The sequence below is a fragment of the Coregonus lavaretus genome, assembly GCF_964263955.1.
Source record: "Coregonus lavaretus genome assembly, chromosome: 19".
In the NCBI taxonomy this organism is placed as follows: Eukaryota; Metazoa; Chordata; class Actinopteri; order Salmoniformes; family Salmonidae; genus Coregonus; species Coregonus lavaretus.
Genome location: NC_140006.1, coordinates 43,851,037 through 43,876,074, shown reverse-complemented (window position 1 = coordinate 43,876,074; position 25,038 = coordinate 43,851,037). Strand labels below are relative to the sequence as shown.

Sequence of the window (25,038 nt, the reverse complement as noted above, 5' to 3'; positions counted from 1 at the left end):
GGATTGAAATCGGACTCGGGGGGATATCATGCGCATCAACTGGTGCTTTTATGTTGAAGGCTTTAAACATCTACAAATCGGTGTGACGTGTGTGGAAACCGGAAGAGGTGATGAACAGAGGATTGTGGGAAATGTGGTAAGAGTAGTAGCCACGTTTGGTGTATCTCAGCAGGATTTTAAAATGTTCGCGGTACGATATTACCGCCAACATTGTCAAAGCCTGATAATGACCTCAGCTTCATGGGGCCTCTCGTTTATTGCTGCGGTCAATATTCTTATTGCCTACCCAAGACTTCTCGTTCCTGGGATTCAGACCTTGAGCTCTACGATCTGGTGGAGGAAATTCAACAAAACTTTTACAAATTCCTGTCTCTTGGGCAGGTAAGTCATATCTAATTGTTTTTGTAACCTGTAAACGTTGACTGACTAGCACTAGCTAAAATCCTAAATAGGGATCTGTTCCAATGACGAGGCCTGTTGTAGTTTTATTTTTTTTACTAGTTAGTAAACTAGTTACGTGTACCCAGACTACCTGGAGACGAGCAAACCATGACGTGTCCGTCCCTTCTTTTTTTTATTATAACCCCTTCAATTGTCCATTCATCCCTCCATTCTAGTGAGGAACTGATGCAAGATAAGGTAGGTAGTTAAATGCCGTTAGCTAGTTCTTCATCGTGCAAGGAACACTCGCTATAGGACGCTGTGGCTTCACCAGACAAAGTGTACAGGTCTGGAGCAGGCTTTTGCTCCAGCGCTGCACAAACACATCTGATTCAGCTGCGCATCAGGACCTTGATTAGCTGAATGAGGTGTGTTGAAGTAGGGCTGCAAAGCCTGCATGCCCGTCAGCTGTCCAGGAGGAGGGTTAGCCACCATATGGACGAACTTAGTACAGGTACAGGCTCAGTAGTGTGTGTGGCCTCCACGTGCCTGTATGACCTCCCTACAACGCCTGGGCATGCTCCTGATGAGGTGGCGGATGGTCTCCTGAGGGATCTCCTCCCAGACCTGGACTAAAGCATCCGCCAACTCCTGGACAGTCTGTGGTGCAACGTGGCGTTGGTGGATGGAGCGAGACATGATGTCCCAGATGTGCTTAATTGGATTCAGGTCTGGGGAACGGGCAGGCCAGTCCATAGCATCAATGCCTTCCTCTTGCAGAAACTGCTGACACACTCCAGCCACATGAGGTCTAGCATTGTCTTGCATTAGGAGGAACCCAGGGCCAACCGCACCAGCATATGGTCTCACAAGGGGTCTGAGGAGCTCATCTCGGTACCTAATGGCAGTCAGGCTACCTCTGGCGAGCACATGGAGGGCTGTGCGGCCCCCCAAAGAAATGCCACCCCACACCATGACTGACCCACCGCCAAACCAGTCATGCTGGAGGATGTTGCAGGCAGCAGAAAGTTCTCCACGGCGTCTCCAGACTCTGTCACGTCTGTCACGTGCTCCGTGTGAACCTGCTTTCATCTGTGAAGAGCACAGGGCGCCAGTGGCGAATTTGCCAATCTTGGTGTTCTCTGGCAAATGCCAAACGTCCTGCACGGTGTTGGGCTGTAAGCACAACCCCCACCTGTGGACGTCAGGCCCTCATACCACCCTCATGGAGTCTGTTTCTGACCGTTTGAGCAGACACATGCACATTTGTGGCCTGCTGGAGGTCATTTTGCAGGGCTCTGGCAGTGCTCCATCTGCTCCACCTTGCACAAAGGCGGAGGTAGCGGTCCTGCTGCTGGGTTGTTGCCCTCCTACGGCCTCCTCCACGTCTCCTGATGTACTGGCCTGTCTCCTGGTAGCGCCTCCATGCTCTGGACACTACGCTGACAGACACAGCAAACCTTCTTGCCACAGCTCGCATTGATGTGCCATCCTGGATGAGCTGCACTACCTGAGCCACTTGTGTGGGTTGTAGACTCCGTCTCATGCTACCACTAGAGTGAAAGCACCGCCAGCATTCAAAAGTGACCAAAACATCAGCCAGGAAGCATAGGAACTGAGAAGTGGTCTGTGGTCACCACCTGCAGAACCACTTCTTTATTGGGGGGTGTCTTGCTAATTGCCTATAATTTCCACCTGTTGTCTATTCCATTTGCACAACAGCATGTGACATTTATTGTCAATCAGTGTTGCTTCCTAAGTGGACAGTTTGATTTCACAGAAGTGTGATTGACTTGGAGTTAACGTTGTGTTGTTTAAGTGTTCCCTTTATTTTTTTGAGCAGTGTATATGAGTTTCACTTTGTCAATTGAATTATTGAAATTACTTAACTTTTCCACAATATTCTAATTTATTGAGCTGCACCTGTACAGAGAAATCCCAGCGTTATTAGAAAAGGTAACGTTTAAGTGGAACACTGTTTATATGCAGTAAATGTAGTGTGAGGTATAGTCATTTTCATACACTGCAATCTTCAACTAACTGATTAGTTGAAGTATTGATTGCCATTTTTGTCTATTGCCTTTCTGATCATCTTTAGTTGGTGGGCATCTATGAAGTACTGAAAGGTGAAGAGGAGACAGAGGTCAGTTTTACCCCCCCCCACCTTCTCTCACTACTTTCTTGTGAAGGTGGGAGGAGTCTGTCACATTGACATTATCATACACAATTTTGTGGAGAGAACATTACAGTATTCTGTCGTTATTAGGTATACTATATTCTCCCCATGTTATTCCCCGGAGTATGATTTTGGTATGTATTTCCTATGTTACCCGCCGCAGCAGTTGGGACAAAAAATGAGGAAAGCACTTAAAACTAATACCCTTTTCACACTGCTGGGCTGAGCCAAGCTGTACTGCTGCCGACTATAGTTGCTGGAACTGCTAGAAAAAAATCCATCACAGTTATGGTTTGGGTCGGCACGGTAGTGTGAACCACCCCTAAAATTTGCCATCGGGGAAATCCTCAAAACCACCCTTTCGTTCTGGTCAACGGGCTACCGGACTGGAGGCATCCAGTGTTCTACTACAGGCTTGTGAGCTAAGATGAGCAACGGGGAGCTGGGCTTCCTGCTCTTCCTCACCCTCCCCGTGTGCCACTACGCAGTCGTCTGGTCCGTCTACCTGGAGAAGCAGCTGGTGAGGGGACCGTGCATGACCTTTCACCCTTCTCTCAGTTTTTTTTTTTTTTTTTTACTGCCAAGCTGTTATTCAAGTTGACTGTTATCCATTCCACGGCTTCAATTCTACTAACTTAGTCCCCCCCCCCCCCCCCCCAAGTGCTGAAAAAGTGGGTTTAAAAAGCTTTTTTCTGTGTAGGAAAGTAGAAATACACAGCTGCCATTTAGGAAAGGGTTTCTCAGCCGCTGCATATTCAGGTTTTTATAATAACCAATTACTGCCATTTAACAATGCTCAATTTAAATAGTCCAAAATGGAACTTCTTGAATTATTCAAACTGAATATGTAAGAGATGTCATATTTCTCTTTATCTGTCATATAATAAATGTAGCAACACCCACCCCTAGTCTGCGCTCCAGCAGGTATATCTCACTGGTCACCATAGCAACACCCACCCGTAGTCTGCGCTCCAGCAGGTATATCTCACTGGTCACCATAGCAACACCCACCCGTAGTCTGCGCTCCAGCAGGTATATCTCACTGGTCATCCCCAAAGCCAACACCTCCTTTGGCCGCCATTCCTTCCAGTTCTCTGCTGCAAATGACTGGAACTAACTGCAAAAATCTCTGAAGCTGGAGACACTTATCTCCCTCACTAACTTTAAGCATCAGTTGTCAGAGCAGCTTACCGATCACTGCACCTGTACACAGCCCATCTGTAATTAGCCCACCCAACTACCTCATCCCCATATTGTTATTTACATTGTTATTTATTTTGCTATTTTGCACCCCAGTATCTCTATTTGCACATCATCTTCTGCACATCTATCACTCCAGTGTTAATACTAAATTATAATTGTAATTATTTTGCACTATGGCCTATTTATTGCCTTACCTCCATAACTTACTACATTTGCACACACTGTATATAGATTTTCTATTGTGTTATTGACTGTACGTTTTTGTTTACCCCATATGTAACTCTGTGTTGTTGTTTTTATCGCACTGCTTTGCTTTATCTTGGCCAGGTCGCAGTTGTAAATGAGAACTTCTCAACAGGCTTACCTGATTAAATAAAAATACATTAAAAAAAAGTGATTTGCAGTGAACTGGTTCCATTGAACCAAGTATACTTTTTTTGTGTGTGTGTGAGCAAAGTGGAGGCCATAGGCTACTAATAACCTGCTTGACCTCTTCATTCCATATGGTGCTTCTCCTACTAGGATGAACTTCTGACCAGTAAGAAAAAAAGAGAAGAAGAAAAGGAGGAGGAAGACGAGTGCTGAAGAATCGCGGTTTGTCGGACAGGGAAAAAAATTGAGGAGAGGCGAGTGTCACAAGACATCGCTAATTTCACAAGTAAATATCATATTGAATAATAATACAGCACTGCTTTTTAGCTGTGAAAGAGAACGGCAAAATCTTCCCCTCCGCGCCTAACCTCTCAAACAGCGGAACCGTATATTGTAGACATCAAGTGCTAGTTGCGTGTGAAAGTGTAATGGAAAACACATTGGAATATTGCTCCTTTAGCATGAAGCCTATTCATGTGTGTTGTATGTACACTTCAGCATGGTCACCGGTACTAATATGTCCTTTTTATTTTATTTTATTAACCTTTATTTTATTAATCTGCTTGGATAAATAAAGGTTAGATGTATCAAACAAAAATAGCAAATCATAATACGTTTTATTTGTAGAGAGAAATCGTTTTCCTGAAATAATTCAGTAACTAGGATACATCAGTTGCATTTTCCCCAGCCGTGTGTTTTGTGCTCTTGTCTTATCACGTTCCTCACTTGTCATCCCCAAGAAGAGAAACGATCCAAAGTGAAGAAGCCGAAGTTTGAGTTCCCTGTTTATGAGCCTTCCCTCACGGTCGCAGACAGTGCATACTCACCAGTGTACGACCAGGGAACGTCCATCGAGGATATCGAAGACCAGATGGATGACTGGCTCGAGGATAAGAAGTCTCAGAAGAAGGTGGGTCCACAATATTTTCCCGCTGTGAAAAGGTTTGTTCCACGACATTAGTAAAGCTCTGCTCTTTTAATTAAACCAAAATGGATTATAAAGTTCAAGTTTTATTTGCCATTTGTAGGTATAGTTTGACAGTTACCAGAGTTTGATCTGTCTAATAGAACCTATTCTAGGATCAAGTAAGGCAAATTGCATGAATTTGAGGCAACAAGCGAGATGGAATAGATTTTGGATGGTCATTATTGTGTTATGTTCACCAAAAATCCCTCAAATTCCCGCTTTTTTTCCCCCAACAGTGATTTGCGGAAAAACCGGAGAATTTTGGGAACGTTTATGGAATTTTGCAGCCCTAGACCACCGTAAGCCACAATGGCTTTGATCTAGTCTTGTTTGTCGTTTCCTCAGGCACCGGAGAGGACATCACTCTTCTGACAAGGAGTAGGGCCAAGTTCCCTGGGGGGGAACACCTGGACGCTGGGAGAAGATCGCCCACGAACTAGGAAGATCGGGTGACCAATGTGAGTATACATTGGGAACGGGTGGTGCATGGAAAACTCTGGACTCAGACGGAGGGAATGTGGATGTTTTGTCATTCTTAGACAAATATGGCAAAATTAACATTTTGTGTTTAGAAATGTAATAGACTAGTAGCTTGCTCTCGTCTAAGAAAAATTCCAAACATTGTGATCCTTTGCAGGTTACTGCAAAAGTCAAACAAGTTAAAGACGGTCAAACCAACACATCAGTTTCTTTTTACTTTAACTTGTGGGACTTACTGCAAAGGACCACTTTATTTTTCAGTTTTTGCCTTATCATGGCAAATGTTTTATTTATTCTACAATCATGCAAAGTTTAATAAGAGATGAAAATGTAATACAGCTGAATCCATGATATTACTCCCAATACTGAAGCACCATTTGTATTTAAATGTCATGTTTGATGTCCATGAGAAGACTAGGATGATGTTTGGAATATAGCCATTCCAGTTCAAACTTGTTCGGAAATGAGTGCTGTGTCAAATAAATGTAATTGATAGATTATATTTGACAACTGCACCATTGTTTTTGTTGGGTTAGAAAAATTTCCCCTTTTGAATTGAATACTTTATTCATCAGCAGAGAGACAGCATCTAAAACTTGTACCTCTCTCTGATGCGCGGCTGGTGAAGCTCTCGGAGCTCAAGGCCCAGGGCAGCAGCGCTCTCCCAGGAAAGGGCTCCAAAGCTGGGGCCGGAGCCGTACCTGACAGCCTCATGACCCAGCGTGAAGACCCGCAACCCCAGCCTCCGGCAGCAGCCATGGCAGAGGGGATGAAGAAGACTCCAGCATCCAGCAGGTGGTGTCAGGAGGAGAGGCAAAAAGACTGGGGGCGGGGGACAGGGGACGAGGACTGGGGGACGAGGACCGAGGGACTTTGACCCCGCAGCCGAGGAGGACAGCGGGGAGGAGCAGAGTCCGCCCGCCTCCTCAGTCCCACAACTGTCCAAGGAGAAGGCCATTTTTTTGTGTCTGCTTATGTATAAGGTTTCCTGAAGCAATTTCGATGAGTGTCAGCAAGTTAGCTGTAGGTAGGTAGAATAACATGGAAATAACCTAACTTAAATTCTCATGAATAGCTGAGATGGTAAACATGATTTAATTTTGGATGATGATGGACCTATAACCTTTTCCCCTACTCTTTTTCAGGAGGAGTGTATGATCCGTTACAAACTTTTGGCTGAGCTGGTGCTGAAAAGGAAGCAGGCCAAGAGCTGACTCCCCCATGGACCGCCATCTTGAATTATTATATATTTTTTAATCCCCCACAATGCAACATTGCAGAGTGTGTCAAAACGTTTGACCGACCCCAGTTTAAGTCGTGTGTACACAGTTTATTGCCTAATCTAGCCCCTTTTCCTGGCTACTATCCCCTTCTTTTTTTTTTACATTTAGCAGACGCTCTTATCCAGAGCGACTTACAGGAGTAATTAGGGTTAAGTGCCTTGCTCAAGGGCACATCGACAGATTTTTCACCTAGTCGGCTCGGGGATTAGAACCAGCGACCTTTCGGTTACTGGCACAACGCTCTTAACCACTAAGCTACCTGCCGCCCACAGGAGAGGACCTGGGAGAAGGGACTAGCTCCACCCAAAGCATGCCATCCAGCCTCCTCTGGACTGTCACGTGAGGAGTGTTCAGCGCACCAACAAAAAAATGTCTATATGTTTTTTGTACCTCCAATATGTTTTGACTTCTTTTTTTGCTATGTCATTTTAAATCACACATGTACTGAATATAACTTGTTTGAGATAAGGAAATTGTTTTATTTATTTACATGGATGAGACCCATTTAGTACATTGATGCACTGTTTGAAATTTCAATTTGATACACCCCCCCCCCCCCCCAAAAAATAAAAAATAAAAACTAGCGGTCAAACAGGGAAATGGTTCCAATTGTTTTTCCAGCATTTTTTTTACCCATAGACAATTTTAGAAAAACTTAATAAGGGCTGTGTTTTGTGTAGGCTTACCCTGGCATGAGGTTTTGATAACCGTGTAAATCTCTCTCAGACGAGGTGACATCAATATATTCAGCTTTATTTACTCTCAGATTTGAAAATGCCAATTAGCATCAAAGTAGACATTATGCAAGACTACAAATCTCTGCAAGTTCCTGCACATCATCTCTAGCTGACACCTTTGCTAACAGGTATTGTGTCAATTTAAAGAAATGTAGCCAATTTATTCATTACTAAATTTAGGTAACAGTTCATCCAGAGATTCTTACCTTTACCTCGATTCGGCAGTCTTGTCCAGATCATCATGGCATTTGTAGTTCTTTATGATAGCCATATTGGCAGCTAATTAGCATTTCATTTTGGGGGGGTAAATACAGGCGAATATATTGATAAGTCACCTTGTCCTAGAGACATTTGCAGTTATCAAAACGTCACGTCAGGGTAATAAGCCTACACGAAACACAGCCCTTAAAATCCCCTATGGATAAAATGATTGGAATCATTTTTGGGTTTGACCGCTAGGTTTTATGGGTATTATGACTCATACTGTGGTACTCTATGGAGACAGAGCTTCATGTAACAGTGTCAAGAAACATATTTTAGCCTCAGGTGCTGGCTTCTGACGAACAGACCATTTAATCAATAAGGTTGACTCAGAAGTTTTAAAGAGCTTTACTTTTGTCTGCATAGGGAAATCATAAACAAATGCTTAGACAGCGTTCCCTTAAAAAAAAAAAAAACTGAAATAAAGTGCATATTTAGATAATCGAACTGTTTCATGTTGAAATAGTTTCAAATGATACATTTCCCAAATTCAATTAACCTTGGTTAAAAGTTATCTTTCCTCCAGAATACACTGATAGTGTGTAAACTTGCAGGTGAAATACCACAAGGACTTTGAGGTGATGGGGTCACACAGGGTTTTCGTACACCTTACCAACTGCGCCAAAATGTCCAAACAGAAAATACAGGGAACAAGGGGTGTACATAGTGGAGATGTTCCGGAAGCCCGGTGTCATCATAGGGGAGTCTCCTATTCTATCCACCATTTCTTTTTGATATGATGGGTCTGGGTCTTCAGAGGTTTGGTGTAATCCTTAAGGTCTCTGCAATGCCATCCACAGCACAGTAGTCTTAATTTACCTAATAGTCATTTATCCATCAATCAGGTCAGTGTTTGTATCCCTGATGCTTGACAAAGTCTGTTTTACCTTGAAAATAGAAATCAACATCGTGCAACCTAATAATATCCTATTTCACACTACTGAGCCAAACCAAGCTGTACTGGGCCAGCCTGGTTACAGGAAAAGAAAGCCGGCCCAGTACAGGTCGGTTTGCCCCCAATAGTGCAGATCCAGTATAAATGAAGCCTACTGTTTCAGTTGGTGTTTTTGCACCCTGACTGGGTAGGCAGCGTTCCAAATAGAACCCTATTCCCTATGGGCTCTGGTCAAAAGTAGTTCATTATATATAGGGTGCCATTTGGGCCACAACCAGGCATAAATGGGACCCATGTCGTCCAAAAAGTTAACCTTTGTACTCATCTGTCCATAGAACATTCTTCCAAGAGTCTTGATGATCATCCAGGTGCTTTTTTTGGCAAACTTAAGTCAACTTTTTTGGGATGAGATGGGCTCCAATTGTCTGGCGAAAACCAATTACTGCATGGTTTGGGGATGCTTTGCTGCCTCAGGACCTGGACGACTTGCCTTCATAGAAGGAACCATGAATTCTGCTCTGTATCATAGAATTCTACAGGAGAACGTCAGGTCATCCATCTGTGAGCTGAAGCTGAAGCGCAGCTGGGTCATGCAGCAAGACAATGATCCAAAACACAAGTCTACATGAAAATGGTTAAAAAGCAACTAATTTGACGTTTTTGGAATGGCCTAGACAAAATCCAGACCTAATCCCAATTGAAATGAGCAGTTCATGCTTAAAAACCCACAAAATATCCCTGAGTTAAAGCAGTGCTGCATGCAAGAGTGGGCCAAAATTCCTCCACAGCGATGTGAGAGACTGATCAACAACTACAGGAAGCAATTGGTTGGAGTCATTGCAGCTAAAGGTGGCACAACCAGTTATTGAGTGTAAGGGGGCAATTACTTTTTCACACAGGGGAATTGGGTGTTGCATAACTTTGTTAATCAAATAAAATACATATAATTTGTTATTTGTAAAACTCAGGTTCCCTTTATCTAATATTAGGTTTTGGTTGAAGATCTGAAAACATTCAGTATAAAAAAATACACAAACATAGATTAAATCAGAAAGGGGGCAAATACTTTTTCACGGCACTGTCTAACTCATTTGGCACAACTGCTTTGATAAGTTTGTCTGCACAAAAGGAATTGCTCGAAGCGTTGTGGAGACGCCGCACAATGGTTAAGTAAATATTGTGTAGAAAAACTGGTATCACAAACATTGTGTCAAACAAGTTGTACAAACTGAGTGTATACGGGGCCTGAGAGGGGTGATGTAGATAAGATGCACCATGACACTCAATCCCTGTATGGTGAGAATGTACATCAGAATAGGCAAGTGGTAATAGCACCTGAAATAAAATGTTTATAGAAATGAATGTAACTGTCACTTTGTGTGCTTATAGCATATAAGGTTCTGTCGTAGCCGGCCGCGACCGGGAGACCCATGGGGCGGCGCACAATTGGCCCAGCGTCGTCCAGGGTAGGGGAGGGAATGGCCGGCAGGGATGTAGCTCAGTTGGTAGAGCATGGCGTTTGCAACGCCAAGGTTGTGGGTTCGATTCCCACGGGGGGGCCAGTATGAAAAAAAATTATGTATGCACTCACTTAACTGTAAGTCGCTCTGGATAAGAGCGTCTGCTAAATGACTAAAATGTAAAAGCATGTAGAATGTTCTATTCACAAAAGTGTGGGCACTACGAATACTTTTGTAATTTATTTCAGTGTTCCATCATAATCTCTGCTAATATAAAGTTGTTAACGTGACAAAATGCCATGATGTAATGTCAAGCTACTGTATAACAACTGGGCACATTGCACATCTTAGATTCAAATGCAGGTAATTGGTTTCCAGAATAAATAAATTTCCCTATGGGGACAATAATAATAATATGCCATTTAGCAGACGCTTTTATCCAAAGCGACTTACAGTCATGCGTGCATACATTTTTGTGTATGGGTGGTCCCGGGGATCGAACCCACTACCTTGGCGTTACAAGTGCCATGCTCTACCAGCTGAGCTACAGAGGACCATGATAAAGTCAGTAAAGTAAAATTAAACATTTAATGTTAAATAAATGTACACTACAAACATGAGGTAAATAATGTTGTTTAATTCATACCTATAAATGTGAGGACTGGCTGCAAGCCACAATTTTCATTTGGTTATTTTGGTTTACAAATGACTAACTTTAGCACAGGCCATTAGGAGAACCTGCCCTGCAAGCTGTTGCAGTAACTGTACATAGAAGAGCCTTGAAACCTCTTTAGTAAAATGTTTCAAGGTAACGTACAACTTCATTTAGACTTGTATGTATTATTATTATTTGTACATTTTAATTGAACTGCTTTTATATAACGATCATAAAAACGCTAAAGCATTGTACATGACACCTGACATTGTCAACAATATTTTTTCCACATACTTCTTATATAGAAACATGTCATGTTTTGTCACTGTTTGTTAGTGTGGCCTAATACTGCACTTCTGTTCACCAGTTTCACTGCAGTGTTGCTGAAGGCCTGTGTGTTGAGCACTGAGGTTTACATCAGTTCATAGAGCCACTGGGATAAAAGTTCATGTTTAGGTTCAGGACTGGTGTGTGTCTGGAGTATTCCTGATTACTGGGTCCACCTATTTGCCTTTCTTCATCTTTGAAACCCTCTCCTTTCTCTTCTTCACGTGTTTCGGTGTTTTGTTTTTCCTCTTTTCCCTCTGGGCCTCCTTGGCCAATTTCTTCTTCTCCTAAAATGCAGAAACCGGTTTGGGTATAGAATATTAGATTCAAAACAGAAACCGGGTTGGGTATAGAATATTAGATTCAAAACAGAAACCGGGTTGGGTATAGAATATTAGATTCAAACATTTATATGTAATTTTAAGTTCAGACTGGAAGAAATCAAAATAGTTTGGGATATTTGCATGATAAATGCAGAATATGTTCCAGATTTAGTGTAGTTTTGAATAGGCCATGTTATAACCTAAAAGTAGTGGGCAGTTACAGGGTTACAATAACCACAAGTTGCTCCCTCCCTCTGGTGGTCAAATTTGTAATTACCTTTTTTTGTTGGTGCATTTAATCCTAAATTAAATTAATCCCGCCAATGCAATAAAATAAATCTGCTGACTGCAGTTAAATATTGCAAGATTACTTAACAAACTAATTCACCTTCACAGCCCTAATAGGAACGTACCTTCTTGTCAATCTGGGAGTCTTCTCCCACAGACTCCTGTTTGCGCTCATCTTCATCTTCTTCCTCATCCTCTGAACTTGAGCTCTCCTCCACATCACAGTCCTGCAGCAGGGCAGGTACCTACAAAAGGAGGGACAAATTAACAGTCAACAATCAAAAAGCAATAAACAATCAAACTTACCATTCCTCAACTCATGCACGGTAATGGTAAAATATTCCCAAACCACACATTACTTTATTCTCAATAGAAGCCATTATTAAAATCTGTCTATTTCAGTTGACAGTCGCTACAGAAAGCCATAACTCTAAAAATTACCAACCTCTTTAATTGACACGTAACCTTTGCTGCCAAGTCACAAGGGAAAATGGTGGCGTTGAGCGTGACTTACCGTCTGAAGGGAAAGTGGTGGTGTTTTTATGACTTACCGTCTGAAGGGAAAGTGGTGGTGTTTATGACTTACCGTCTGAAGGGAAAGTGGTGGTGTTTATGACTTACCGTCTGAAGGGAAAGTGGTGGTGTTTATGACTTACCGTCTGAAGGGAAAGTGGTGGTGTTTATGACTTACCGTCTGAAGGGAAAGTGGTGGTGTTTATGACTTACCGTCTGAAGGGAAAGTGGTGGTGTTTATGACTTACCGTCTGAAGGGAAAGTGGTGGTGTTTATGACTTACCGTCTGAAGGGAAAGTGGTGGTGTTTATGACTTACCGTCTGAAGGGAAAGTGGTGGTGTTTATGACTTACCGTCTGAAGGGAAAGTGGTGGTGTTTATGACTTACCGTCTGAAGGGAAAGTGGTGGTGTTTATGACTTACCGTCTGAAGGGAAAGTGGTGGTGTTTATGACTTACCGTCTGAAGGGAAAGTGGTGGTGTTTATGACTTACCGTCTGAAGGGAAAGTGGTGGTGTTTATGACTTACCGTCTGAACTCCAGACAGATCCTTCTTCAGGCCCGTCACTGTCTGGTAGAGGATCTATATCAGAAAGAGATCACAGCCATTAACTCAGAAGAGCCAGATTAACAGTCACACAGTGTAGGGTTGGACCAATCACATTGCTACTGAAAAAGTAACAATAAAATATCAGGAAGTCGAGAACCCTGTGTAATTGTGCATACGTAAAAGTGAACCCATGAGTTAGGGGTTGACAAAGTCAGCTACTTTGGTATCAGAATGGTGTATTTGAGCGGTTACACCAAGGTTTCAGTCAACTCACGTTGTCATTCTGCATGTTGCGTGAGGACTCGTCGTCTTTCATGTTTGCCATGGCATCCACGTCACGTTCGTAGTGGCTCACTTCTGTAAGTGTCCGCGGGATGTACGCATTCTTAAACACCTGTCACAGTTCAACCATAAACCAAAACAGAGAGAGAGAGAGAGTTAGAATGTCATGGAGGAGCCCAAAAACGTTCTCACCTTGATGATTATTAGATCTCATCCTTTACCTCCTCATTCACACTATCCTGATTAGACCTCTCCTCTGCCGTCCTCTCGGAAGTAATGTCCATCGCCTACAATGAGAAGACAGCCATTACGCATGCACACAGGCATATCAAAATGGCCACGCTCTCCGAGTACTGAGCGCGCGCAGAAAGCACGCGCCCACAGTGCAACTTTTGACTTGACAAACAAACAAAAAAACTGCACAAGGTTATGATTCAATCGTGTACATAAACAAACTTCACATCTAATGAAATGTGTTCCTACCTTTTCCAAGTAGAGGTTGATGTTGCTGCTGGTGATGGAGGGATCGGTGACAAACTCAAAGAGCTCGCGCAACGTCATCGCCGCGACGCCGCGCTTCAGGAAGAAGTCTGAGGGACACAGAACCAGATCTCATCTGGCCTTTCATTCAAACCCAGAGCCTCATACTTCACAGAAACCGACAATCCTAGCATATATGCACTGCCTGTTGTCTATAACCTACGTCCGCGTTAAGCTTTATGTTTGACATATTATGCGCATGTCAGGTCGGAGTTGGGGTAAAAACGGCAGTCTCAGATCAAATGTAGCTACAGTTGATATTACACAAAGAGAATTTTTCATACATGCCTTGTTGCAAAACCTTTTAAAATATTATAATGATATGGCTAAAGGATGCTTTGTCAAATAATAAAATAATCTATGCTATAGAAATGCAATGCTCTATTATCAGCATTAACGCTGTAGTTAGTTGACAACGTCACAGAGCTCAGTGATTAGTCTCAGAGTAGGAGTGCTGATCTAGGACCAGGTCTCCCCCATACCCATACGTATTATGATGTAGAAGGCAAAACTGATCCTATATAAGAACTCCTTCGCTGCGACTATGAGAACACGGGCCACACGTACCATTGACATTGGTACAGTCTTTGCGCAGGAACTCCAGAGCGTGGGGGTGGTCGTGCTCCACAGACTGGGACACGTCGATGATGTAGGCGTCACCGTCGTTGTACCTTGAAAGATAAGCAATAAAATAAATATATATATAATATATACAGTACCAGTCAAAAGTTTGGACACACCTACTCATTCAAGGGTTTTTCTTTATTTTTTACTATTTTCTACATTGTAGAATAGTAGTGAAGACATCAAAACTACGAAATAACACATATGGAATCATGTAGTAACCAAAAAAAGTGTTAGAACAAATCAAAATATAATTTTATATTTGAGATTCTTTAAATAGCCACCATTTGCCGTGATGACAGCTTTGCACACTCTTGGCATTCTCTCAACCAGCTTCACCTGGAATGCTTTTCCAACAGTCTTGAAGGAGTTCCCACATATGCTGAGCACTTGTTGGCTGCTTTTCCTTCACTCTGCCGTCCGACTCATCCCAAACCATCTCAATTGGGTTGAGGTCGGGGGATTGTGGAGGCCAGGTCATCTGATGCAGCACTCCATCACTCTCCTTCTTGGTAAAATAGCCCTTACACAGCCTGGAGATGTGATGGGTCATTGTCCTGTTGAAAAACAAATGATAGTCCCACTAACTCCAAACCAGATGGGATGGCGTATCGCTGCAGAATGCTGTGGTAGCCATGCTGGTTAAGTGTGCCTTGAATTCTAAATAAATCACAGACAGTGTCACCAGCAAAGCACCCCCACACCATAACACCTCCTCCATGCTTTACGGTGGGAAATACACATGCGGAGATCATCCGTTCACCCACACCGCGTCTCACAAAGACACGGCGGTTGGAAACAAAAATCTCAAATTTGGACTCCAGACCAAAGGACATATTTCCACCGGTCTAATGTCCATTGCTCATGTTTCTTGGCCCAAGCAGGTCTCTTCTTATTGGTTTCCTTTAGTAGTGGTTTCTTTGCAGCAATTAGACCGTGAAGGCTTGATTCACTCAGTCCCCTCTGAACAGTTGATGTTGAGATGTGTCTGTTACTTGAACTCTGTGAAGCATTTATTTGGGCTGCAATTTCTGAGGCTGGTAACTCTAATGAACGTATCCTCTGCAGCAGAGGTAACTCTGGGTCTTCCTTTCCTGTGGCGGTCCTCATGAGAGCCAGTTTCATCATAGCGCTTGATGGTTTTTGCAACTGCGCTTGATGAAACTTTCAAAGTTCTTGAAATGTTCTGTATTGACTGACCTTCATGTCTTAAAGTAATGATGGACTGTTGTTTCTCTTTGCTTATTTGAGCTGTTCTTGCCATAATATGGACTTAGTATTTTACCAAATAGGGCTATCTTCTGTATACCTCCCCCCTACCTTGTCACAAGACAACTGATTAGCTCAAACGCATTAAGAAGGAAAGAAATTCCACAAATTAACTTTTAACAAGGCACACCTGTTAATTGAAATGCATTCCAGGTGACTACCTCATGAAGCTGGTTGAGAGAATGCCAAGAGTGTGCAAAGCTGTCATCAAGGCAAAGGGTGGCTATTTGAAGAATCTCAAATATATTTTTAATTTGTTTAACACTTTTTTGGTTACTACATGATTCCATATATGTTATTTCATAGTTTTGATGTCTTCACTATTATTCTACAATGTAGAAAATAGTACAAATAAAGAAAAACCCTTGAATGAGTAGGTGTGTCCAAACTTCTGACTGGTAGTGTATATTAAAATTAATACAATTGAATGCATCAATTTAGTCAACACCAGTATCTGTCAAAACTGCACTTGCAGCGAACAGCACTTCCATAACTGTACCAATGGAAGGGTTTTTACTTAAAAAGGCATAATCAGTCATATTTCCTGTTGTTCAATTTGAATGGTCATTTCAATGTATGATACAAACCCATTGATTCTCGAAGAATATAACTTAGAAACGCCTTATGAATATAACTAAGAAACGCCTTATGAATATAACTAAGGAACGACTTATAAGCTTAGTTCACACACACACACACACACACACACACACACACACACATACATACACGTCAGATAACAGGAGGGAACTTACAGCATGTTGAACTCACTGAGGTCCGAATGGACCAGCCGGGCCTCCTGGTACATAACCCTCATGTTCTGTATCACCTGAAGGTACAGCTCACGCACTTTGGACTCGGACAGGGAAGCGTTCTTCAAAAGAGGAGCAGGTCTGGGACCAGAGGATACAAATTAAAACGGATCTTCAAAGCCCGGAGAAGCATCCAATTGATCAATTTGCTATAGTAAATGTAGATTGTGTGCAGACCTGCGCAGAATGTATCTCAAACACCACACACACACTGCTATAACACAATACAACAGCAAAAACAACAATGTTCAACGTTGACATTGTTAACTATAGAAAAACTGCAAAAAACATAAGCCATAATTTACCAGAAGTTCCAGAACAAACCCTTATTGAACCAATTTACTCTCGATTCATCACATTAGCAATGAGTACGGTTGAATAATTGATTTGGACCGCAGCTCACTACACACATACAGGCTAGATAAAACCAGAACTTACACAACCTTTAAGCCAGACATACAAACCGGTATATAATATTGACAGGTTAAAACAGAAACTGTATATATTATTGATAGGTTAAAACAGAAACAGTATATAATATTGACAGGTTAAAACAGAAACGGTTTATATTATTGAAAGGTTAAAAACAGAAACGGTATATAATATTGACAGGTTAAAACAGAAACGGTATATAATATTGACAGGTTAAAACAGAAACGGTATATATTATTGAAAGGTTAAAACAGAAACGGTATATAATATTAACAGGTTAAAACAGAAACGGTATATAATATTGACAGGTTAAAACAGAAACGGTACATAATATTGACCGGTTAAAACAGAAACGAAGCCAGATCATACATACATGTCATCCCTGCCGATGAAACTCATGAGGAGCACGTGGCTCCGCAGCATGATTGGCTCCGGACTTGGGATGCCTGCCGTCTGTAACCTTGGAGACACGCAGTAGGGAGAGACAAGCTGAAACTCAGGGTCGTATTCATTCGTGCAGAGTGTTGCAAGTGAAAAGGAAAACCAGCGTTTCTTTATTGGACAAGTCCAAGTACTCCCTCCCTTTATCAGTCAGTTTTCAAAACCTTTTTGTTGTACATTTAGGGTCAAAGGGGATTCATTGACACAAGCGTAGGCTTGTACCATTTGGTACCAGGTAGTTACCAATGATGTTGAATTATTTGAAGTAAGTACCAGAAGGCATCTGGTATAGGTTCTTAACCCTTTACATTAAATTGAAACGTTTCTTACAGAATAAATATGAAAAAGTATATGCATAAGCACGGTAGCAACTGAAAGGGAACAGTTTGGAGATTATGGAACAATTTGACCTAATTTGAGAACAACAGTTCACCTGACAAGACTGAATCCAAACATTACACTTGATTTTGTGTGCATTTTACATTTACTGTACTTTGCCGCAGTTGTTGATAGCGAAATGTGAAAATACTCTGGATACATTCAGTAACATAAGAATATTCCTGGAAAATGTGTTGTAGGTGCAACATAAGACAAGAAAATAACAGGGGTTTGAATGAGAGGACTAACTGATGACTCCAAGTGGCCACACATCTCTCCAAAGTGTGCACAGTTCCTAAGTATACTGAACAAAAATATAAAAGCAACATGTAAAAAAAGTGTTGATCCCATGTTTCATGCTCTGAAATAAAAGATCCCAGAAATGTCCATTAACACAAAACAATTATTGCTCTCAAATTTCTATGACCAACCGACGTATATCTGTATTCACAGTAATATGAAACCCATAGATTAGGGCCTAATGAATTTACTTAAAATTGACCGATTTCCTTATATGAACTGTAACTCAGTAAAATTGATGCATTTATATATTTTTGTTCAGTGTAATTTCAATGCACTTTTATGACTCAATGAAGTCCTCAACTGTAAGGTGCTTTTTTGAGCTCTCCTAGCAGTGCCGTTGAGGAACTATAGTAAGCAGACTTGTAGTTGTTTAGTTTGGAACACAACCCTGCGTCCCCGCCATCACACAGTTACTGTTGTTGTTTCCGCAATCCAATACAGCCCATTATAAATCACAATCTGGGTCAGGTGGGCATCATTTGAAAGCTTGTTTTTCTATTGCCAACAAGACTAGCTAGCTAAGTTATAAAATATGATCTTACAGTGTTAGGCTTTCACAAAGCAATTCAGAGAAACAGCTGGTAATTTTGGTGTCCATAGAAAGGAGTCATGAGTGCATTCAGGTGCGTGTTCTGCAGGGAATTTTCTTCACAATAGACATATATAGGCTTATTCTGTTCAGAACCACCCAGGGTATGTCATCTTGTAACTTGTTATAAAACAGTGATCATAAACCTTGACACTGTATATGACATGAGGTTTATGATATGGAAATGTAAAGTGCACATTTGGACTCACGGGTGTTTGGCTTGCTTGTATGACATCGAAGCTGTATTTATTATAATCCTCAACGTCTCATCTTTCAAAATAAACCAAGTCCTCTTAATTTACAGCATTTTCCTCACCTCAGACAACAAAACATTTGCAAAAGTTGCCAAATTATAGCAGGAGGGATGGAGGCAACTACTTGTCGCGTGCGGTCCTCAAGTTCAGAACATCTGTCAGTCAAAACCCATGCAGAGCTGTGAAGCACAGTCTTATATAGCATGTTACTGTCCAGCCGCTGAGCTCTGACATGTATAGCATGTTACTGTACAGCCACTGAGCTCTGACGTCATGTATAGCATGTTACTGTCCAGCCACTGAGCTCTGACGTCATGTATAGCGTGTTACTGTACAGCCGCTGAGCTCTGACATGTATAGCATGTTACTGTACAGCCACTGAGCTCTGACATCATGTATAGCATGTTACTGTCCAGCCACTGAGCTCTGACGTCATGTATAGCATGTTACTGTCCAGCCACTGAGCTCTGACGTCATGTATAGCATGTTACTGTCCAGCCACTGAGCTCTGACGTCATGTATAGCATGTTACTGTACAGAACCAGAGCTCTGACATGTATAGCATGTTACTGTACAGCCACTGAGCTCTGACATGTATAGCATGTTACTGTACAGAACCAGAGCTCTGACATGTATAGCATGTTACTGTACAGAACCAGAGCTCTGACATGTATAGCATGTTACTGTCCAGCCACTGAGCTCTGACATGTATAGCATGTTACTGTACAGCCACTGCGTTCCAATCTGCAATGTTCTATCAGTATACGGGTACAAGTGTAAAAGGGCTAAATACCATGTAAATACCACAAACCAGGCGATGAAATAAAGCATAACCAATGTTACTTTTTTCCATGGCTCATCTTGGGGGACGCTCACCTGATGAGGTTTCTCATCTCCTTCTCGGCCCAGGTTCGCACCATCTTCCTGGGGTTTCCTTTACAGTAGCCGTGGCGGAACCTGGAGGGCAGACGGCAGACTTCATCAGCTTTAAACATGGCTGATGTACGCTGACAGTCTACTGTACAGTAGGGATGGGCATGAGTACTCGATTCAAGGTTTGTATTCAATTAATAATAAGTACTCAATTTACAATTGCAATTATTTAGCAGGTTACATTTCTAAGCACTGACAAAATAAACAAATATGTGTTTATTGTTTGTAGAGTAGGTCAAGTGCAGTTAAAAAAAAAAAAAAGTAATTTAAAACAACCGATAGCATACCGCAAACATTTTGCTTTCAGCCCTGTTTCACATTTTAAAACGTTAACATGCGAGTACTCAAATATTTATCATGCGAGTACTCCAACACAGAATCTTTCAAATGCCCATTCCTACGGTACACAACAGACTTAGCAACAATGGCCTGCACCAAATAGTTTGTTCCACATTGACCCCTTCTGAGATACGGTTACTTTTAGGTCTTGGTTTTGTAACACCATCTTAGACATGCCAGGAAATGCTGTTCACCTGAATTCTCCACTAACATATTTGTCACGGTCCTTGAACAGTAAGATGGAGGTCTTGTAGATCTTGATGGCTCTGCTCTCACCATTGGCAGTGGTCGCATGGTAAACATTTGCCTGTTGGTATAAAGCACTTTGAAATAATGAAACTGAATATGCCATTCGTAGGACGATAAGTTGACCCCAAAATGTTCCACAGTGGTGGATACGTTTGCCTCGTGACGTTGTGGGATCAACTTGCCTCTTTGCCTGTGCTGATACATCCATTGATCTCTGAAATGACACCCCTGCTGAGCATCTTAAACAGAATCATTCGCGTCCGTGGGTCCAACACCTTTCAAACAAACAAGGAACTCAATTCACTGTTGATTTTCTGTTACTCAGACTTATCCGTACACTGAAATCAGGTATGAAATCCAAACAGAATGCCATCGCCATATAAAATAACATTATCATGTCATTTTCATCTCTGATTTAATACTAATACTATAGATACTTATAGATATAGATACATTCCAGGTGAAGCTGGTTGAGAGAATGCCAAGAGTGTGCAATGCTGTCATTACATTTTTACATTTTAGTCATTTAGCAGACGCTCTTATCCAGAGCGACTTACAGTTTTTAGTGAGTGCTTACATTTTTCAAGGCAAAGGGTGGCTATTCAAGGCAAAGGGTGGCTATATATTTAAAATTTTTAAAAATATCTGAAGAATCTCAAATAGAAAATATATTTTGATTTGTTTAACACTTCTTTGGTTACTACATGATTCCATATGTGTTATTTCATAGTTGATTTCTTCACTATTATTCTACAATGTAAAAAAAATAGTAAAAATAAAGAAAAATCCTTGAATGAGTAGGTGTGTCCAAACTTTTGACGGGTACTAATATATATATATACATATATATATATATACACACACACACACACACCACAAAACTCCAACGGGAATAAAAAGCGCACCTGCTCAACTGTAGCCCGATCCGACTTGTCTTTCACTCGAAACCTAGCGGAAGTAACCACAACAGCCAACAAAATTATTTTTTAAACTATAACAGAATAAAAGTACTCTTTATTCCAAGCAGTGCGATGTCATGTTGAATGTCATGTTCGGTGACAGGTTACGTACGTGTCAGCATCTCGTTGTTTCTGCATCACGGTCACTTTGTTGATCACAGAGTCAGCATAGTTGAGCTTATCTACAGTAAATCAAAAGAACACATTCAGCGCTCTATGCAGTTAATTCTCACATTCTTAAACAAAGGGGGGGGGGGGATTTGTATATTTTCTAATGTACAGACAGGAGATTGTGGGAAAGATGTATGGAGTGTCACAAAGAGCGGATTCTACACTGACAAACGTGTGCTGTAGACGGCGGAACTAACTGCTAGACCACCCAGGCCACCCATGTGCCTTTCTTCATTGGATTATCCATCTACACAGCTAAAATACTTAGTGCTGAGCGAATGGTGCTTTGAGGTCAGTTCGGTTTCGGTTCGATTATCAAAAAATTATCACAGTTTTCATCGATTTTTGGGGTTGAATGCTGTAGCACAGAACAAAACAATTAATAAAAAGTCCCATGACTGTATTAACCATCATTTATCCACATTACTTGAATAAAATATTTCAGTTGTGTATACTATTTGTTTCATTTGATGACATTATTATTTCATTCCAAGTCATCATCTCATCTCTATAGAGCTGCTGCCTTTGCTGTCTGACGAAAATCACTATTTTGTAGTTCAAAGTAAATAAGGCAGACTTTTATGACTGCTGAACACCAACTATCAATCACTTTCATCATTTCAGGTAGAGGCACCTCACAAAGCAACAGCTGCTCTCTATATCCCCTCACAATCGTGCATGCTTGTCTCTTCCGTAGCAGGCGTAAAAGAAACACAGACCGTACAAGTAGATGTGCAATGGATTATGGTCATTGTAGTTAATTACCATGTTTTATGTGCTAAACTATGTAGAATATTGGCCTGTTGGAAACTACAACATCGCACAGTTCAGGCTGGATCTGATTTATGGGGCGGCAGGTAGCTTAGTGGTTAAGAGCGTTGTGCCAGTAACCGAAAGGTCGCTGGTTCTAATCCCCGAGCCGACTAGGTGAAAAACCTGTCGATGTGCCCTTGAGCAAGGCACTTAACCCTAATTGCTCCTGTAAGTCGCTCTGGATAAGAGCGTCTGCTAAATGACCAAATTATAAATTATTATTAATTAATTATAATTAATTATAATTAATTATTTATCTCTAGAGAAACTGTGCAATGTGTGCATTGAGCTCAGAAAAAAACAGAACGAACTGGAATTAAAATAATTGAACAGTCGTCAATTAGTTGTTTAAAAAACGAAAACTATAGCCAACATTTCGGTTCATCACTCAGAACTAAAAATTCTACTTGAACTCACCTAAATTAATTTTGTGTTCAAACTTCCTCAGAGCCTTGTCAGTGGGGGTTGACAGTTTCTGTGATTTGTTACTAGGATTTTGTTTATTTGCCTGCAAAAAAACAAAGAGATGACATCAGTTTGCTTCATCTTCTCATATACCCAATATTGGCTCCTCAAACTCCACTAGTACATGTACATTTTGAAATAATGATTGATTAGCTGATAAATCATAAAACAAGTCATTAGCACAAGCTGTTCTGAACTTACCTGGTGATTCATTCCTGTTCTATTAGCCATGTAGCGTTTTGTCAAGTCTCCCGTCTCATTCCAGTCCCAATCATCATCATCATCATCATCATCCTCCTCCTCTTCCTCCTCATCATATTCACACGAATCATGATATAGTGTGTCCAGGCTAACTCCACCGATCTGGCCCTCTAATGCAAGCATCTCCTCAGCTGGTTGGGTATTGGCAACACTACTGAAAAGAAACAGAGCTAGTAGTCAGGCTCTGTACATTGAGACACTGACAGAAACAAAACACAGGACAAACAATTGTCTTAGCTAGCTAGCTACATGAACAAAGGGAGAGGGGGGGGCAATAAATAACATGCAGTGTGCTGTTTGTCTTGAGTCATTACATACGTTCCTTTAATAACCTCTGCTAGATTTGCCATGCTAAATGAAAGAAAAGAGACATGGGCTACCTTGTTTTATAGCTAACGTTATATACTGGCTAGCCAGCCAAAACGCCGGCAGATGGCGATCTTCTGGCGCATGGTGGTGGAAAATGGTGTTTCATAAGGAAAGTATGCATCTTTTCTCCGTTACTTTCAGCCTTCTCGCCATTAAATTGAGTTAGAGGGGAAATCAACGCCTTTGTAACCTGCATGGAGAATGTTTTATGTACGAACCGGTCCACGGGGGATACGAGTGTACAACACCTTTGAACGGTAAAATAACACGACTCAATATCACATCTGCCGGCTTTTGGGCTACTAGCTAACACTTGAGTAGGCACAGGACATGGGCACAACGCTAGTAACTACTAGCTAACGTTAGTTGGTTAAAGTAGCTAGCTAGATCATTTTATGTCAAAACTCATGTTGTGAAATACAAATTCAACACGCTTTTTTTTGTACTTATCCAATAAGTTGTTCAAACAACGAAATAGCTAAATACTTCGCTATAGCTAGCTATATGCCTGTGGTGTCAGTAGTTGGTAGCTAACGTTAATGACGATGCCGCATGCTAGCAACAACAAACAAGGCTGTAAGTACAACTAGCAGTAAAGGGCTACAAATAAAGGATACTTGACGACTCACCTGTTTGATTCATCCGCATCATCAAACTGTCCTGGTACAATCTGGGCCATGGACATTTCAATTTAGTATTTCACTCCAATGTGAGTCCCAACTCGTGTAAGAAGCTCGTCTGTTTCTACACACTTCCGGCATCGTCATGTGTTTAAGGATACTGAGATGGCTCAAAAAAGTGAAACTGAACCTGCTTCACAACCATCACGGGGGGGGGGGGGGGGATATCAAATTCTGTCCAACAATTTTTTTGTATTCCCTTCAACAAAAAAATGACAGCCAACAGGTAATCTCCTATGCCTACACTGGACACTCAGTCGCTAGTGCAATGGATCTCTTCTGGGCTTAATGTGCCCAGCCAGTAATACACTGTGTCCCCGGAGACCAGTTCGTACATAAAACATCCTCCACTAGCTTTAATAGCGTGCCGCCAGAAGAAGAAAAAAACAGGTAAAAAAAAGTATGTCTTAATAAAACACAATATTTCATATTTTTTGACAATTTACTGATGTTGCGCACCACGTTCAACCAATCAGGTTGTAGGTTTTTGTTTATTCCACGTTCATGCACTAGTCGGAACTCGGACATTTCCGAATTGCTAGCTGGTTAAAAGTGGAACGCATATAACTACAACAAGTTAGCAAGTCGGACATGTAGACATTTAAATCCAACTGAAGGACTACAGTTGTTTTTGGTTTGAAATTCAGGGTAGTAGAGTGAATTTTGGTTAGTGTTTTTGTTAATTAGTATGAATTTCGTCATCCAAAACAGCTTTTGTTTTTTGGGATATATTTTTTTAGTACATCATACAGTAGGTGGCGGCAATACACCTTATGAGTTTAGTCTGCCAATAAATCTCAAAGAAGAAGAAAGAAAATTAGTCGGAAATGTCAGTTTCCTAGTTCGGACTAGCACAAGAATGTGGCATTACCCCTGGTTGAACGCAGGGTGCAACATCAGGAAGTAGCATTAGCAACTCTAGCATGGTTGTGAAAAAAAGTGTTTTATTAAGACATTACGAATATTATTATTTTTTTGGGGGGGGGGGGCTGCACGCCATTAAAG

The 25,038-nt window shown here is 41.4% G+C and overlaps 1 protein-coding gene and 1 pseudogene across 3 annotated transcripts; one reads left to right on the top strand and one right to left on the bottom strand.

Annotated features, from left to right (window-relative positions):
* Nucleotides 1-154: 154 nt before the first annotated feature.
* Nucleotides 155-6,821, top strand: LOC311146325 (dnaJ homolog subfamily C member 1-like; annotated as a pseudogene). The gene is made up of 9 exons (XR_014615621.1): nucleotides 155-381; nucleotides 2,480-2,524; nucleotides 2,921-3,077; nucleotides 4,283-4,418; nucleotides 4,512-4,518; nucleotides 4,873-5,046; nucleotides 5,445-5,557; nucleotides 6,155-6,450; nucleotides 6,725-6,821. The product of XR_014615621.1 is annotated as a dnaJ homolog subfamily C member 1-like (transcript).
* Nucleotides 6,822-10,832: 4,011 nt separating this feature from the next.
* On the bottom strand, nucleotides 10,833-24,310 carry riok1 (RIO kinase 1 (yeast)). 2 transcript variants are annotated; one of them, XM_084183137.1, is made up of 17 exons: nucleotides 23,983-24,310; nucleotides 22,925-23,138; nucleotides 22,676-22,766; nucleotides 21,387-21,456; nucleotides 21,221-21,263; nucleotides 20,498-20,590; nucleotides 20,261-20,373; nucleotides 19,671-19,751; nucleotides 17,203-17,289; nucleotides 16,341-16,478; nucleotides 14,260-14,363; nucleotides 13,636-13,742; nucleotides 13,374-13,439; nucleotides 13,145-13,264; nucleotides 12,850-12,903; nucleotides 11,934-12,053; nucleotides 10,833-11,484 (listed from the first exon to the last, which is right to left on the bottom strand). In XM_084183137.1, exons 1-17 carry the CDS (start codon nucleotides 24,036-24,038, stop codon nucleotides 11,374-11,376), a joined length of 1,668 nt encoding a protein of 555 aa, XP_084039263.1. In that variant the 5' UTR covers nucleotides 24,039-24,310; the 3' UTR covers nucleotides 10,833-11,373. The 2 variants fall into 2 exon arrangements, with proteins under 2 accessions (XP_084039263.1, XP_084039262.1); XM_084183136.1 differs by having other exon boundaries at nucleotides 22,925-23,135; nucleotides 23,983-24,105.
* Between the last annotated feature and the right edge of the window lie 728 nt (nucleotides 24,311-25,038).